Here is an 18,398-nt window from a genome sequence, read left to right on the forward strand (position 1 = left end):
GTGCAAAACCTTGCACTTTGCCGTGTTGAACCTCATTAGGTTCACCCAAGCCCAGCTTTCCAGCCTGTCAAGGTCCCTCTGAATGGCATCCGTTCCCTCCACTGTATCGACTGCACCACTCAGCTTGGTGTCATCAGCAAACTTGCTGAGGGTGCACTCCATTCCCTCATTGATGTCATTAATAAAGATGTTAAAGAGCACCGGTCCCAAGACAGACCCTTGAGGGACACCGCTCGTTACCAGCCTCCACCTGGACATAGAGCCATTGACCACCACCCTCTGTCTGCGGCCTTTCAACCAATTGCTTATCCATCTAGTTGTCCACCCATCAAATCCACTTCCCTCCAATTTGGAGATGAGGATGTGATGGGGGACCATGTCAAAGGCCTTGCTCAGGTCCAGGTAAATGACATCGGTTGCCTTCCCTTCGTCCACCAACGCCGTCACTCCATCATAGAAGGCCACAAGATTAGTTAAGCATGACCTTCCCCTGGTGAAGCCATGCTGGCTGTCTAGGATCACGTGCTCGTTCTTTATGTGATCAAGCATGTTGTCCAGGAGGATCTGTTCCATAATCTTCCCAGGCACGGAGGTGAGACTCACCGGCCTGTAGTTCCCCGGGTCCTCCCTGCTCCCCTTCTTGTAAATGGGAGTGACGTGACCCTTCCTCCAATCATCCGGGACCTCACCTGACAGCCACGACTTCTCAAATATAATGGAGAGCGGCTCAGCAACCACCTCAGCCAGCTCCTTCAGGACCCTGGGATGCACGCCATCTGGCCCCATAGACATACTCATTCAGTCTAAGGAGGCACTCTCGGACTTGCTCTACCCTTACAGTGGGCAGGGATTTACCTCCTTGGTCCCCACATAGAGGTATGGGGGTGCAAGACTTAGGGACGTGAAAAAGACTAGAATCCTGGCCACCAGTGAAGACTGAGGTGAAGAACTCATTCAGCACCTCAGCTTTCTCTTCATCTGTTGAAGCCATTTCTCCTTTTAAATTTGCCAAAGTAGGTACGCCCATTTTGACCTGTCTCTTCTGGCCAATGTACCTGTAGAAGGTTTTCTTATTGTTTTTCACGTCCCTTGCCAAGTTCAATTCTGCCTGCGCCTTGGCTTTCCTGATCCCACGTCTGCAAGTCCGGATGGCATCCCTGTATTCTTCCCAGGTGATACAGCCTTGTTTCCAGAGCTTGTACACCCCTTTCTTCACCCTCAGTTCTCTTAGCAGGTCCTTGCTGAGCCATGCCGGTTTTCTACCTCTCCTGCCCACTTTCCTAATCAGGGGAATGGAGACCTCTTGTGCTGCCAGGAGGGCATCCTTGAAGAGCAGCCAGCTCTCCTCAACGCCCTTGTCTTTGAGGGCAGCACGCCAGGGGAACACGTCATTCCTCTACTCAGGCTATGAAAGATAAATTGTTTATGTATTTTGAATCCTGCATATGTGTATACTGCTTCAAACCAATGTGATGCCACAAACTGGCAGCAGGAATTCTATCTTTCTTGAGAGGTAAGCAGGATTTTCAATGTGTTTTGCAAAGATGGCAACTTATTGCATGCTTTTATCCCTGAAGTTGGAAAAACTGTGTGAGACAGATGCAGCTCTCAGCTAAGCTCACCAGTTCTGCTATCCATATATAATTATCCAGTTTTAAGTAGCTGCCAAAGACAGTGATGTCTCTAAAGAAAACTCCAGCATTTATGAGCAGCTCAAAATACGAAGTACGTGCAGAGATCTTTCTTCACAAGACAGCTTTGGAGACCTTACTTACTGATGCAGACACTACTGTCTGCAGGCCACCCATTGAAAGATCTATGCATAAGCCCTTCAGTTCTTTGACTAAAAATTAGTTTCTCTCCATGTCTCAGGGAAATTTGAGCATTACAAAAAGTGAGGAAAAAGTGTTCCCTACATAGAACTTTAACACTCCAAATTTAAGATGAATAAAATCACCTCTTTATTACTCGCAATATTCCTTACCTCATGCACACAGGATCAGGTATTTAAAAAAAAATTTACAATGGCTCCCATAAGAGTTTACATATAAACAGACCACATTTAGATTGTGTTTTTTTCCCTCTTATATCTATTGCCTACTGCTATCTTGTTCTTTAACTTGCATGATTAAAAATGTTTTAGTGGGAGAAGGGTAGGTGAAGGAATTTTAGCCTAGTTTATAAAGCAACTACAACAGAATATTTTATTATCACAAAGACAATGACCTGATCAGCCACACACATTATTATTTCCAAATTTCATAAGGAAATGCTGAAAAGGGTATTTCAAGGTGGAATAAGGATGAGGAATTAGTGATAATTGAAAAATGTTCTGCCCAGGTAAATTTTGAAGCCTGCATACCTGAAGTGCTATGAACGTTGGTGAAGGAATTGTCAGAGGCACTGTAGGGCCAGGCACCAGGTGAAGGCAGCGAGGTGTTGAGGGAAGAATTAGACCCTATCAAAGGCAGAAAGAGAAAGAAAGTGAAGAGTAGGCCACTTTCAGAGTTAAATCCCAAGAAAGCCATGATTTGTACCAGGGTCAGCTTTCTACATGATACACAGCTGTGGTGCACAGACACACAGGCTTCCTTCTTAGTCAAATGCAAGAGACTTATCCTGTTACGACAGGAATATCAGAATATTCTCAAATATCAGACATAAATAATCATACGCCAGTTGTTCACTGTTTTACCTGTGGTGTTGTCCCGCAGAAGTTGGTGGTCAGTATCTACAATGGGAGATGTGGCTGTCCCCCCCAGCACACTTCCAGGGGTCACGTAGGGGTCAGATTCAGGGTCAATGTTTTGTATACCTTTCCATGGCACTCCTGGTTGGAACTCTGGAACAGGACAAAAGAAGGAGTTAGATGCAGACAATGGAATGTCATTTACTAGAAGTAACTGTGGAGGATATTTCAGGAGGATAATCTTCCACACTGTTCCTAAAAAAAAACACATCAGATTTCTCTTAGATGAAATCTACTCTGTATTTCCTCCCACAGAGCTACTTCTAGTATGAGATTACAAGTCAATACTGCAAAAGTGCTGAAAGAGCATACAGAACTTTCACTTTTTGTTTAACTGGCTTCAACAGTTTTAACCTTCCTGAATACATTATATATCTGCTAAGATACTTCCTGTGTTTACAGTAAGTATCCTGAGCTTGTAAATGCAACCTTGGATGCTCTGTGCTGTAGGTACACACACAGTTTATGCATTACCCATCAGTACTGAAGTAATGCTAATGTGAGATACCTTTTGATAAAAGTGGTATGTGCATACATTAATATTCTTCATACCTTGTTCTGAAGACAGAATATGCTTAAGTCTCTCAATTATAACTCCATGAATGTCAGATCTTTAAGACATTATACAGAGTTATAGAGAGCATGAACCAAAAAATTCCATTAACATTAAGAAAGATCAGTAACTTGGTTTCTCCTTCAAGTAGACAGATGTTCAATTAATAAAGTTCTGTGAGCCATTCTGGAAGCGATAGTAAGAAATGAATAATGCCAAATACAAAAACAGAAGCTTCCTGGGTACTGTGTAACAGTTTGGACACATGTGAAGGAGGTGACAGGTAACAGATCAATAACTTGCAGATACAAATGCAGAATATGGAATGAAACCTTCATTCCCCTGGAGTTTTGAAGTAACTGATAACCAAAGATCTACGTGAAATGCAGCAATATATATGGGAACCTGCCATGGAAAGTCTTGTTTCAGCTACTGTTACAATGATGCAGCATAGTCAAGACTACAACTTCGACAAACACAGAAGAAGGTGTGATAGTGACGATTCAAATAGCTGGCATATCGAGGGCAGTATTAGATTATGATACTGCACTGCCAGGAGAATCTCAAGAGAAATATCCTGATGGGTCAGAGCCATGACCCATCTAGCTCAGTACTCTGCCTCTAACGCTGGTAGCAAAGATCTCACATAAGGACAAGAACATAAACCTGGCCACCATGGGCAAGCTACAGCCATTGCACTCTATTAGCATTTCCATTAAGGATATCAAAATGCCTTCTCTCAGCTAACACTTGCTTGTGAACACATTTTCCACCACTTTTTCAAACAGCTAGAAATATCTACCTGTAGAAGCTCCAAAAGCAACACTACTCACATTCACCACTTATTATGGAAAAAAACTATGTTCTTACCTATGTAAAATACATATTCTCTTAGTTCCAGCACCTGTACCACAGCTGTAGCACTGCAACGGTTGAGGAATTACAATTCTGATTTTACCTTACCTACTGTCTTCAAGATTTTTTAAACGTCAGTCATTACCTCCCAATTTTTTCTAACTCTACAACACTGGACTAGGGAAGTGATTCTGCCCCTTTACTCAGCATTGGACCTGCTCTCATTGGACTGCTCTCCTGAATGGCAGAATTTCTGCATCAGATGGCATTCAGTAGGAAAACATGAAAGCTGTGATGTGGGTTAATGCTGAATGACCACTGTGTATTCACTCAAAGGAAACTCACATGCATTTCAAGAGGTTCCCTCTTGTAAACTCATTTTTATTAACTTGTTTCTCAACACTGTAAGGAAAATTTCCGTACCTAGATCTGACAGTGATCCTCATCTGCAAGCCTAGACAGAAAAAGGATCTTTATCCTTAATCAGGGTTCTTGATAAGGTAGATCATGATTATAGGTACCTCTTCCTTCTCAAGGATGCTAAAAAGCTAATAAACCCATGAAATAGCTTAAGTGGATGATGGTTATGGGACAGTAACATTCATCTCAGTAGTCTATGGACCTCACGAGAGAGACATAACAACAAAATGACAACTACCTAACAGCTGCATGACAAAACCCACCATCTCTTACACGAAGTCCACAATCACAGTCAAGAGCTATGCATTTACACAAGAGATGAGGGATGGTACTCACAATCCCAGTGACAGTTTATGTTCAGGATTCATGAACTCCATCTATCCTCTCTCAGAGTGAGACAGTAAATAATAGCAAAAAATTTACATATCACTGACAGCAGGACTGCAAGCATCACTAAAGAAGCTCAAAGGCACCAAAATGGGACAAAGTATTCTATTCAGTTTCTTGCTTCTGTAATAGCATTCTGGTACCAATCATCTTGTCAGAGCCAACATCTGCTTCAAAACCCTGGAATGCAGCAGAGCTGATACATCCCTATCCGAGTATCCTAAGCAGTACTGTGTTTCTCAGGTGGTACATAGGGGAACGCTGCTCAACTTGTGTTTCTTTTTTAGTAACCAATGAGCCTAGGAGACAGGCCCTGAAAAGAATTAAGCCCTGGGGATTTCTGGCATTATGAACATTAATTCCAGTTCAAGAAACCCCCTATGAGCAGCCAGGCCGACAGCAAAGTAATGTAAATGCACTTTTACAGAAAGCAGTCAGCGGTCTGAAAAGTCATAAACGCACAGACATTGTTCAAGTAATCCTTGAACTGTGTTACCTCATCAAAAAACATTTTCTTACCAGAGTTACACACTGAAGGTTTCTCACATTAAAAGCTTTAACTACTTTTTGTAAGCTTCCAGCTATTTTGTACCTGTAGAACAGATTTCTAGGCTTTTTAATGCAAGGCCTGTACTACTGGTTTACTCAAGGTACCTGTACCTACACTTCTTTGTGCTTGAGTGGGTACACAGCAAAGGATTAGCAGCAAGGGATGTTTACTTGGAATCTAAGAGTTCTCCAGGCACAAAAAAATCAATGCATCCTGCTATTTGCTGGACAATACTGGTGACTGATCCATAAAACAACCAGGGCACCATTCTGGGCTTAGCAACTCTTTTATATAGATAATTATGTGTTTAAATACATACACACTTTTCTTAAATATTCTTGTGTCTTCTAGTGGGCAGAAAATTCTGCCAGTGAAAGTTGACAAGACTTAAAGAATATGCCAGAGCCTGTAAATTAGAAAGAAACTTCTACTCAATCCAAAAGATTGATGCAAAGTGCTGAAATATGCCTACACTCTTCTAGCCTTTACACAACACAAGCAAACACGAACCACAACAAACAGCACAGCATACAGATTTTACACAGATACTGTTGGCAAAAGAAGCCTTGTGAGTCATATTTATAGCTAACTCCTGAAAGGGGAAGTTTGTGTACTGACAAATAAGAGAAGTCAGGAGAGGAAAATCCTTTTCCCACCACCACATGAAGGCAGCCTTTATATCTTCTGCATTCTGATTCCATACTACCCATTACAATTCTTAAATCCTCTGTCAGCATAACAGAAGTAAGGAATAAATATAAAAGGAAGGAGCTGGTATTATGCATTTCAGGGACAAACGTTCAGATGAGAATTTCCTTAATTGTAAAGTCACAGAACTACAAGGGTTCAACTCATAAAAACAAAATACTAATCAGACGATTCATCAGTTAGTTCCTATTTAACTCAGACAACTTTTTAACTGGAAATTCAACGTTTATGTTTTAATTTGCATTTTTTTAAAAAATGTAATAAGCCAACCAAATACTTTCCTTGCAGTGGTTACTGAGGAAAGATCCCGGCACATCTACTATAAAGGTGGGACATAATCCCTGCCCTCATGTAATACCTGGAGGCCAGCTGGCGTTGCTGGATTTGCTTCCAATCTTGTTTGTCGGCGGAGATTTGGCAGGTAACCAACTATCACCAGCAGGGCCTGCATGGCCACCTAGTGGGTCGCCCTGAATTATGTCAAACTGGTTGTAGGGCGATCCTCCACGAGCTTTTCCAGGGGGCACTATTGCACCTGAAGCATTAAAAAGACATATTTACATTCTGGAAAGGTTGGGTCTTTATGAGAATACGGAATGCTAAAACCAAACATAGTTAAGATGCATGGTAATGAGGTCAGATGTTAACTAGCTGGAAGCAGTTACACCTGAGCTATTTCACCTCTGGTGAGATGATACTGCAAGAACACTCCCAAAGAGTAAATCCTTTCTTACCATTTTTGTGCATATTGGCATCTTGTGAAGCCACAGAGGGCAGCCCTTCCATCATAGTCCACTGTTTAAAGCGGGATTCTGTTCCAGCTTCTTTCCCTCCTACCATGCCATAGTCCATGCCGCTTGAGCCAAAGCCTGTGAAGCAAAACCAAAAACCATTATCATTTGCTGTTTATATTTAAACGTCCTCAAATGTGGAGGCCCTGCCATTATAAATAAAATAAATTCAAGCCCTAATAAATGAAGTGTTTGAAAAATAACATTATAATAAGCCTTTTAAGTTGGCACTCTGCTTAAGGTACGCTGCAATATGCTGTTTTTATGATAAAAATTATGCAGTTTTATCAAGAGCTCACATTTCTTATAACCTTTGCTCTAGCAACTACATATGAATTGCTCATCCCATGGGAGCACTTACCTGAACCGTATCCAGGTATTTGTCCTTTGGTCTGCAAATCTGAAAGACCCACATTCAAAGGATTGGGTACCATGCTGTCTATATGTGGCTTAGGCCCAACAGGGTGGGATGGTGAATGCTTCATGCCAGGCTGCCTCTGTTGCTGCTGCTGGAGGGCACTCACCATACGAGCAATCTGCAAAAACAAACAAACAAAAATGCAATAAAATAAATAGGGATGGTACTGAAGAAACAGTCTGAAAAAGATCCAAAGGCCTGTGATCTCTGACAAGTACAGTGTTAGTACACTTTATGCTTTCACATGACTGACAGAAACAGTGCCCCCACCTGTTGCTCCTGCTGCTGTCGCACAGCTTGAGATAACTTCCTCTGGCTCTGTAACAGCTGCTGCTGCTGCTGCTGCTGCTGAAGGAGGAGCTGACACGCCTGCAAGACAAGTGAGGGTGGGAAGGGTGAAAATTCAAAGCTCTTCAAGGGAAATCTAACTGCCAGGAGCTGACCACCAGCTAATGCTTTACTCACAACTCAAGCATAGGCAAACCATTCCTCACAATGAAATAACATTAACAACAAAACTTTAGAAAAATACTACCTTCTTTAATTGTTTCTAACTATACATCATGCAAGAGCATCAGTAGTGCTTGCTTTATTGCCATCACTGAGACTACTAGTCTGAAGAAAATTTCATTAAAAAAATCAGCCAATTGCTTTCAATATATGAAGGCATGGCTCAGAATCATTACCAACCCATGATAACATATACAACAATTACACAGGGTTGCTCAGATTATCTGCTGGCCTCTAAGGGCTGTATTTTCACGTACAAGAAGCAGGGAATACTTGTACAAAAAAATCATAGAATCGGTAGAACAAAACAGAATCAGAACAGATGTAAAAAGAAAACTCAGCAGACAATTTGCAAACAGTCTGTTTCACAAGATAACTAGCTACTTACTAATTGAAACTGGGGAATCTGTGGAAGCTGGCTCAGCATGGCAATCTGCTGTGGAGAAAGCTGGGGTCCCACATTGAAAAGACCTGGATTCAAGCCACTGTTGGGGAACTGTTTGAGCATGGAGGCCGAAACCTGCATGGAAACCAATTAGATATCCTCAAGAAATACACTTCTACAAGATACGATAATGAAATGCAAGTATTTGTATATAGGAATAGATAGGACACCAATCTTAAATGGTGTTTGGGGAAAGACATTACAGATTTCTTTACACATCACATTTAAACATGCACAGTCTATGGCTTGAGCAGAGTGAATCTCACTTGGTTGACAATGTACAGTATTACATGTGCAGATGCAGGGACACACACACACACACACACACAAAGGTTCCTCCCCCAACCACATAGTTGCTAGAGACTACACTAGCTTGACAAGGAAAAAGAAAGGCATTCGGGCAGTCACCATAGCAAAGAAACAGTGCCTCACAGAACGGTTAATTTCTGTGTATGCTGAATAAGCTTCAGTAAAAGACAGGAGTAGGCGGAGAAGAATCCCCCTATTTTTCCCTGCATATCTGATTTACACAGGTACTCAGGATAATCTCCAGAAGTATTCACCAAGTGCAAAGGCAAGCTAAACTTGTGCAGTTGGAGAGCCTGAAGTCTTCATTAAAAGTTCTGCAATGTAACTGAAACACAAAGCTTGAGACAAACCTGCTTGAAAAAAAATAAGCAGTTTGTCACACTTCAGAAAAAATTTCATCTTTCTCTTGAGTTTTATTTTAAATACTTTCCAAAACTCTATGTAAGACACAGGACTTCTGACTTCACCCTCAGGTTTTACAATACTGGGAGAGAGCATTTACAACCCACTGCCTTGGAACGACAGCAGGCTAATTCTTCTGCAGAATTTCATCTCCCAACGAATTTAAAACTCACAGTCGAACATGGTTAAAATTTTTATCTACGTTTTCTGTTTCTTAACATCAAGACTATGACAATCTCAATGATGCGCGCTGAAGGCTGTAGCTCCCTCCTTTGCTTTCTTTTTTATTTTCTTTACAAGTAACCAGTTACTTTAAATTCCTTACCTGGGGAGAAAGAAATTGGGGAGGCACTTGCGCCCGGATATTGGGGGAAGGATTTAGTGGCTGCACTGGTGTGTGCATGCCCCTCGATTGTGCTGTGCTGTTTCCAAACAAACCATGATTGCCACCCTATAAAATTAAAGCATTAGTGAGAAGAATTCTTCAGAATAATGGGTTTCTATGCTACTAGCTATTTATAAATAATGAGGCAAGTACTGACTTAAACAGAGTATTGTTCGAATTACAGAAATGCCTGCCCTTAATCAGTAACATTGCACCTGCAATAAGACCGCAATCAGACCATTTTCAAGATGCAGGCTCTTTCTCTTCTACATCCAAGAGTCGTGTTCATGTATTTAAAAGCACATGACTAAGTTTGTATTTCGCATGGTACATGTTGGGAAACAGAAACTAAATATAAACAATAACCTCAAAAATCATTCCACTAGCTTAGAAGTTTGGTAAGCCTGCCAGTGAGAATTTCTGGCCATTGTTTTAGAAAAGCGAGGTACTTTGTCACACTGGGCTGTCACGTATCACTCAATTCTGTTGCTTTCGCTGCAGGCTTTCCACTAACAAATCGGAACTCAAAACTTTCATGAAAAATTCCCTTGTGATGTGAAATATTCAGCATTCTAGACTGAGATTTTTTTTTGTTTTCCCTTTCCCCCCCCCCCATTATATTAAAGTATAAGGTAAAGAGTAGGTAGACTCTCAAATACGAAAAAAAAAAGCACCTCTCCTAGTGATTTTTTTTTTAAGTAAAAAGAACATTTGCTGTTTCTTCATTTTTTAATGAGATCTGCTTCCTGTTTCTAAAGGAACTTCTGTAGTAGTAACTCCGACTGTACAGAAAGACCAAAGAGAATTTGTGACTGTGTTCCATTATTTCAGACTCTGAGCAGACTGTCTTGTCTGCTTTCACCTTTCAACAAAAAGCCACAAGAGATGTTATGGACAGTCTCCTACCTGTGCAGCTGTGCGCTGCTGCTTCTAAAAACAGAAGCCAAAGCACTTCTCTCTTATACTCCTAAAGGTCCTTACATGCCATGATCCTGTCCTTTCCAACACCTTCAGCAACTCCCCTTCTCCACTGTATACAAGGATCCCTTGATCCATACCTGCATCTCTCATGTACTACGGCTTCTAAACAACTCTTTTTTTTTTTTTTTTTAATCCCCTCAGCCATCATTCTGTTCTCTCTCTCCACACCAACATCACTGTATCTAACATAAGTTCATCCTTCTTCAAATCTGAAGTTGCAGAGGTCCTCTCCAAAACCCTCCCTACCCCTGTAAGCCAGAATTTCATAAGGTTTGCCTCCCTTCTGCCATAATGCTGTGCATTCTCCACTTTCTTTTGCTACAAAAGTCTCTCATTCTGCTTCTGTACTGGTAGCACTGTGGATCAGCTTGTTCACCTACACTGCATCTTCTCAATACTCAATACTCCTCTTTCAGAAGCAGCTCAGTAGTATGTCATACTGAGCATGCAGCAGGAGGATAAAAAAAGAAAGAAATGATCCCAAGAGACAGAAAAGCTCGTATTCTGGAAAGAACTCGCTGGGATCAACTGCCTATTAAAATTATTGAGAAGCCTGGAGCTGCTGCTACACTTTCAGCTTTCTCTAAAGCTCAGTGGAGTTCTGTACACTAAAACTGAGAACGTGTCTACAAATTCTGGATTTAATCTGATGTCCAGTGCTGCATCACATAGAAACAGAGAGACAACACACAGAAACACCATTATGTCAGGCACATGACTATATAAGCTAGTCCAGTTGTAATACTCAGTTCCGTTCTTACACTTCCTAGCATTCCTGCAATGTTTTCTCCTTGTATAATGCAAAACACAACAGCAAGGAATTATTCCAACTATAATCAACCACTCCATTTCTTCCCTGCCATTCCTCCATGCACGGAACAAAATTATTGCTACTTCAACCATTTTTAAACGTTGCTAAAATCAGTCCTTTCTATGGTCTGTAGGGAAGGGAGGAAGGAACTGGCACTATGCAAAAGGACCGCAATGTTTTTAAAGAAACACTTCTACACATGAGGTTACTGGGTAGTCTGGAACAACTCAGTGTTGGGGGTTGGTGGGGCAAATCAACAACCTCTAACTAGATTTTAAAACATCAATATACAGTTCTTCACTAACTAACTTCATGACTTCTGAAAAATAAACATCTGCTGCTGCACTGTGATTCAATAAGTAAGAGGCCAACAAAACCAGAAAGAATACATTTTGATGACAGGAGCCAAAGTGGATGGCTTGATATAACTGAAATTTCTGTTATTTATTTATTTGGTAGGAAAACAAATGCAAGCAACCAACTAACCAGGATTAAGCCCAGGTTGCAGCCATATTAACAACGCATCTTATAAGGTGGCCTGCTTACTTGTCTAGCAGCGTAGTTTTGGGGACTGAGCCCTGAGCCGATTGCTCCAAGGCCGACGTTGGATAGTGTGGAACCAGAGGGAGACAGCTTGTAGCTGGGAGAAGGGGAGAAGGGAGAGCAGGGAGCCTCATCCCCAAGGCACCCATCTTGATTGGAGAAAGGCAAAGTCAGCTGAAGCCAACAGCAGGAGTTGGTTAGTGAAGCAACAGAATGCAAGAGGAGAAAAAGAGGGACGGTGAGTGACTAGGAAGAAGCAAAGTTAATCTGTAATAGCAATTACATGGACAAAAGTTCCGACTCAAACGAGCACTTAACAATCATGATTCTGGTCCAAGGAGATGATCAATAAGTCCCTAAAGTTTTCTTCTAAGGAAAACATTTTGAGAAGTAGGTTGCACTAATAAAGTTAATCTCCGACAGTGCCTACTACCACTACAAAAACAAACAAATCTTCAGTTAATTCCTAATATTAGCATATACCTATGACCACAATCTATGTTTGGAAAGCATTAGGTCTGCTAGTGGTATTTATTAAATGGGCCACCAGAGGGAGTTGACAAAATTGTTTTTGGCCTGTTATACCAAAATGGAGGAGTTTCAAAAATCAAAAAAAATCAAAAAAATCAGACATTAACACACCTACAGCATTTTTACACATTTTTCCCCCCATTTTACATGTGATAAAATGTATTTTAAAAAAGAAACATCACCACCTACAAACATTCTGAATCTATTGGACAATCTCAAATTCATAATGTGCGGCAATTAATATTTGATAACAACAGTGAGTGAAAGCTTCTACTTAAAACAGGCAAGCATATGAAAGAAATGCTTAACATAACATACAACAGATGTCACAGAGAAACAGATGCCATACAGAAGCTCACAGCACACGGACATACAGCCAAAAGGTTTGCAGAATTTAGAAGGGGTGTTTCTAATACATCACAAACATGAAAGCAGAAAAATATCTGAAAGACTGTGATTACTTATGTTTACTTAGATCTAAAACCCATCTTTTTTACAGTAGATGACTGTTGTCAGTAACCAAAAGAATCTCCGTGATGAAACCTGTAATGAATTTCATTACTACCAGTCATTTACCCTTCCAAGAAGAGCAAGAGAATTCCTTCCTGATCATTTAAAAGAAGTCTGTTCTAGAATAAAAAGCATTTTTCCACCTAGATAATTTAGCTTGTTTGTACATACCTGACTCCTGTTTTACAAACACATCCATTCTACAAACATAACTCCCTCACACCTTCTATTGTTGAGTTCATCCATGGTGACTGGATTTTTAGCACTCCCAGAGGAGTAGGATTAAAACTAGTACCTCAAATACAGAGGCTGATTTTAATTTATCTGGAGATATTTTTCTCACCTTCTCAAAATAAGGCCCACTATCTGTGGTTCCCATGTCTTTGGAATTAGGTGGACGGAACCCAGATCGATCCTTTCTCATTATGTCATTAAAATCCCCGAGATTCATGGCTCGTTTATCTACCTCAAACTTCTTATCTGGGAGACCACCTGCAGAAAAGAAGAAAGAAAGCATAATTAGTGCCAATCATATCCACTGCCTTGCATACCATCAGGTTCACAGCCAAAGAAAAAATATTTAAGATCAGATTTGTCTTATTTACATTTTGTATAAATCATTTATCTTACAATTGAGTACAGCAAACAGTTCCCACCAAAGAACACTGAGAAAATAAAAGAGGAAGTTTCATTTTTAAGACTGAACAAACCAATTCAGGGAATTTAATTCAAAGCATTTCTTGCAGTTTGTGTGCAAGTATGAATAAGTTAGTCAAAATTCTCCTGCAGTAACGTGAACTTAATCCTTGAACACCAACAACTTTCTGGTTGAACATAACTTCCCCGCACCAGAGAATCAATCTCTCTCAGCCTGTATGCAGCAATTATACACCCCACAAGAGACACTTTTCAAACAACCTCTTCAAGTCTCCTGACATTGTTTACTGAGTAATCCAGTGTAGCATGAGAAAGAGATGTTAATAACAGATGAGGAAACTACCACTCGCAGTGGACAAAACATCTTTCTTTTAAGCATATCATCAGCCAAGTCCTGACCAAAGGAAGTTGCTGCTTTACATATAACCACGGTCAGAGAACAATTCCTTCTGTTGTACTTGGCACTTCTATCAGATGAACAGTGTTATGCTGAAGTAAATGGAAAACATATTAATTTTAAAATATAAGCAATGTGGTAGAATCAAGCTTTAATTGTATTTGCAGTTTTAAATAATCGTGTTTAGTGGAACACGTGGCCTTCACAAGAACAGTTCAAAAGGCCTGTCACCATATTTAACCAGAATTTATGACTTTCAATGAAGGAACTTGGTGATGGATATGTTATCCTACCACTGACAAGCACTGAAGTCTTTATTATACACAGCAGACAACTAATGACTGTAAAATCCTGAAAATATTTACTTTCTCAAAAATGATTCTCAAAGGCAGCAGCATCTCTTGTTTATGTCCTATTGCAAACTGTTAATATTTATAGGTTTCCTACTGCCAAGGACCTATGAAATTAACCACTAATTACATGGGTTCTTCTTTTTGGTATAGCCTTCAGAGTTGATCTGGTTTCATCCTCTCAGATGATTTCAACATCATTTATCACAAAAACAGTGACATACCACCTCTGCAGTTAGCAAGAACACTTAAAAACAAGCACACATAAAAACTCAAATCATCTACATAGGGAACTGTAGAACAGGTTAAAAGTTCTATCATTTTTGTAAAAGACACTTCATCAGATTTTTTTTCTCCCCACTACTAATAGCTCTAAGAGACACTGTGAAAACTAGATAATGAAACAAGAGCTTGAAAGACCACTTTCATGCCTGATGAAGGAAAAAAGCTATGAAATATATCTCCCTCACCACATGCACACAGCTTAAAGGAGAAAAAAAAATCAATCTATAAGTATATAAACATAAGAAATCAATGTGGTAAAAAAAAAAAAAAAGTACTACTAATGTGGTAAAAGTAATACTGAAAAAAAAGAACATTTGAAATATGTTTTCTAATTAACCACAAAAACTAAAACATTTGAGAGATACTGGTTTTAAACTTTTGCCATTAAGTCACAACATCCAACACTACTCAGCAACCACACTGAGTTGTTATACTCTGGTTACAGCTTTGTTAAGTATTTTCAATAGTGTACAGGATGAACTGCATTTGAATCAGAAATGAATTTCCCATTCTTCATAGATGATTTGAGAATTCCATGATCTGCAGAAGTAGCTGCTAATACATTAAAGAAATAAGACAGAAGTGACTGTCAAACAGAATAAGAAGCTACAATACTAAGCAGTCCTGGCAAGCTACTTACTGTAGTATCAAACTTCACATCTCACGATTTCTGTCAGTAGATAAAAGCTGCAGCCTATTTCCTATTTACAAAGTTCAACAAGCTATCTGTTGAAGAGATCTGATAATAAACAAATAGGGAAGTAAATCTGCCTCAGGCATTCTACTGATCCATCTCTTTTCTCTCTCGGTCAGCACAGTACCTTGCAACCAAAGCAACATATTTTTCAAACAAGACTGAGACCCACATAGTTAGAATTACTATGGCAATTACTATGACAACTGGACCTATTTTAAGACGCGTGATGATCAGAGCCAAGTTACTCTGTGCATACAAAAGCCTACGTTTTCTTTGATACATGTGGTCTCCAAGCACAGATTTAATGGAGTTCAACGCACATTTATCCACAAACTGGGAAAATATTAAGTTGGAGCTATTTGGCTACTAAAGCCTGTCACATTGTAAAAGCGACCAAAATCCAGCTGAGGAACAAGACTACCTCATAACGAAGTCCAGCTTTTGAGGTTTAGATGTAAATATAGGCTGAGCAAACAGCTTATACTTTTCACAACAAACATAAGCAAAAAGATCAGAAATTCTAAGCAGAGAAGTAATATAAAAGCTGTAGGAAAGTCTCAGTTACATTCTTTTACTTTCAAATGAAATGCAAACTATAATAAACACATGTACCTAGGAACAAAGATGTGGCCATTAACAGGCAAGTTGAAGAACAGAACTGCAACACATCAAGAGAACACAACCTTTCTGCAGCACTTTCACAGGACATTCTGAGTGTCTAACACTCTTCCTCACAAGGTCAAATGGCATTTAAGATCCCCAAGAGTAGAAAGTTTCGAAGATCAAAATTAATGTGGAGATAAAGAATAAAAAGAACCATAATCAGCATAAGCAAGGCTACTCAGAGAAATGTGATACAAGCAGAGTCGGAATGCAGAGACCAAAGAGGACAGAGGAAAAGTTCTGCTACTTTCCCCGTAACTATGTATTACTATAAAAAGTCAAGGGGTCCTTAGCTGTTGACAAGAAGAAAGAATTCGTGGAAAAAGGAACTTTCCCTTCACCCTCTATAAGGTGTACTGCAGCAGAAAAATATACTTAAGAAAGTATTTTTTAAGCCAAGAGAAGAGAAAATGTTCAGATTGCATTAATATACTAAAACTGGAGCTGATACCAAATGTACACCTTGATTACCGCAAATCTACAACTTTGCTACCAATGAAGGTTAAAGCATGATCCAAATGATCAATTTTTTTTGGTTGAGAAAATGCCAACTCCATTACAAGATGTGATGCCTACAACAGTGGCAGATGCTGTTGACAGCACTGGTGCAAAGACAGTCAGCATCAGACCAGACGCCTTATCATTGCCACTTATCCACATAAACAAAATTGAACTATTTCATTCATTTGGCTTTAACTGGACTAGGTTTGTCTTTGTAAGCAAGGACATAAGGAAACCTTCCTGCTTCTGTAGATTCCAAAGAATCAAAAACTGAACATAGGAAGGAGACCTCCTTCCTGTTTCTAAGTATCAAAGACTGTGCTGTGTATGTCTTCATCTGAGTCTTCAAAGGACACAATAAAAAAGAAAAGAAAAAAAGAAATATTAAAATTGGATCATTTCTTTTAACATATACTCGAAGAATCTTGAAGGGAAATAATCAGCTCAAATGGCATTTCTAAATGTGTGGTATTTTTACCACAATACAATGTCAACGACTATCCAGAAACAATCTGGAGAAAAACAGAACATAAAACCAAACTTGGTTTCAAGAACAAAAAAATTCTGACAGTTTACTTTGTAGACAGTCTGCCAAAGAAAAAAGTCGTCACAAATTCCAAGGTGATTAAATAGGATTAGGTAACACAGTTAATCCAAGTGGTCAAATTCAACTTCTCATTTAGGTTCATGTTTTCCCCATGCTCCACTCCACTTAAACAGCAGAGGACTTGTGAGGTTATCTACAGGGAAAAATCTAGTTCTACTGAGCAAATAATTCACAATAACCTGAGGCAAGCAACTGAAGAAATCACCAACAGATAGTCTTTAACTTCCATCACCTCCAGGGACCTAAGCTAACTGGGACGTCCTACTGCCAAGAGGAACAGGAAGGAATGACCCTCACTTTCTTGACACTAGCAATGAATGTGAACTGCATAAATCAATACAGCCTCACACGATGTCCCTTCCCCGAGTTACAGTTGTATTCTGTATTGGTATACATCCCAATGTTGCATTCTAGCATGGGCTGTGTAAGTATTCAAAGCTTGCAGCCAAGATACCAGATGGCATCTATCACTGTGTCCTTCTTTCAAGGGGAGCACTAAAAAGTAAGGATTAAACCTTTCCAAAGCGGAGCGTATCATCTACATGAAAATATTGCATGTGGTCTCATATTTCAATTAAACTAAATTATACGTACCTACAGACAAGTCCATCTTATTGCCTGGAATGTCCTCAGTTTGACTCTGGAAGAAAAAAGAAAGTCAGTTCTGACTTCTTTGAAATGTTGAGGAATGTTTCTGAAAGGAGCCCTTGATGGATAAAGGTGTAATTAAGGAAAAACATGTTTGTGACAATTGAAGTTTCATTCTAAACTAAAATTTAAAACAAAAACTCCTGATTTCAGTCTGGGCACATCTCATCCCAACCCCTCAACTCTGTATGTGGTGAGTTTACAGAAATGAAACCAGACACACAACACATGCAACAGACAGAGAAAGATGGATAGACAGCTGCTCTGTGAAATGAACCTCTGTCCTCATGTTCCAGTGGTCAAGGGAAGAAACACTGAAAATAGCTGCCAAAATGATAGCTCATCCTCATGACCCATCAAGTCATCAAATCTTGAAACGCGCTGCCAAGTTACACTTTAGCTGGCAGTCTGGGACAGTGTGTTCCCATAGCTTTCAGAAGCATCTACGGTCTAGCAGACTCAGTTTGAGCCTCGGAGCCAAAAGTCTTTACAAACTAATCCTAGCCCGGTTAGTGACAGTTTGTGCAGACATGGCTTCTCACACAATCTCTACATTATGATCTTTTGCTAGCCAATATTATTACTCCTGCATCAGAACATTACAGTTGATGCAATGTTCAGTAAAACATTTGACACATGGACCAGATCAGAAGTTTCCAAGCGTTTTTGTATGTTGGTATTTTTACAGTACTACTTTGCAGACTGGTTTTTGCTCTCCACGACTCCTTTATTTAT

At 39.8% G+C, this 18,398-nt stretch overlaps 1 protein-coding gene across 50 annotated transcripts in view; it reads right to left on the bottom strand.

Annotated features, from left to right (window-relative positions):
- TNRC6B (trinucleotide repeat containing adaptor 6B) overlaps positions 1-18,398 on the bottom strand; it is a 134,547-nt gene that overhangs the window by 19,481 nt on the left and 96,668 nt on the right. For 27 of the 50 annotated variants that reach the window (XR_014934892.1, XR_014934880.1, XM_085517112.1 and 24 more), the window contains 11 exons: positions 17,610-17,655; positions 13,202-13,350; positions 11,821-11,991; positions 9,423-9,548; positions 8,330-8,461; positions 7,702-7,800; positions 7,375-7,549; positions 6,957-7,091; positions 6,581-6,757; positions 2,696-2,842; positions 2,363-2,458 (listed from right to left, as the gene is read on the bottom strand). Coding sequence is in view for 48 of the 50 variants with exons in the window: in XM_085517112.1 (XP_085373238.1) it covers positions 2,363-2,458; positions 2,696-2,842; positions 6,581-6,757; positions 6,957-7,091; positions 7,375-7,549; positions 7,702-7,800; positions 8,330-8,461; positions 9,423-9,548; positions 11,821-11,991; positions 13,202-13,350; positions 17,610-17,655 (1,453 nt within the window). In the remaining 2 variants the exon portion in view is untranslated. The remainder of the gene's footprint in view (positions 1-2,362; positions 2,459-2,695; positions 2,843-6,580; positions 6,758-6,956; positions 7,092-7,374; positions 7,550-7,701; positions 7,801-8,329; positions 8,462-9,422; positions 9,549-11,820; positions 11,992-13,201; positions 13,351-17,609; positions 17,656-18,398) is intronic. The other 23 variants (XM_085517269.1, XM_085517217.1, XM_085517260.1 and 20 more) reach the window with 2 other exon arrangements.

This window comes from Coturnix japonica, chromosome 1 (assembly GCF_054131305.1).
Source record: "Coturnix japonica strain WE chromosome 1, WE-NBRP24, whole genome shotgun sequence".
Taxonomy (NCBI): Eukaryota; Metazoa; Chordata; class Aves; order Galliformes; family Phasianidae; genus Coturnix; species Coturnix japonica.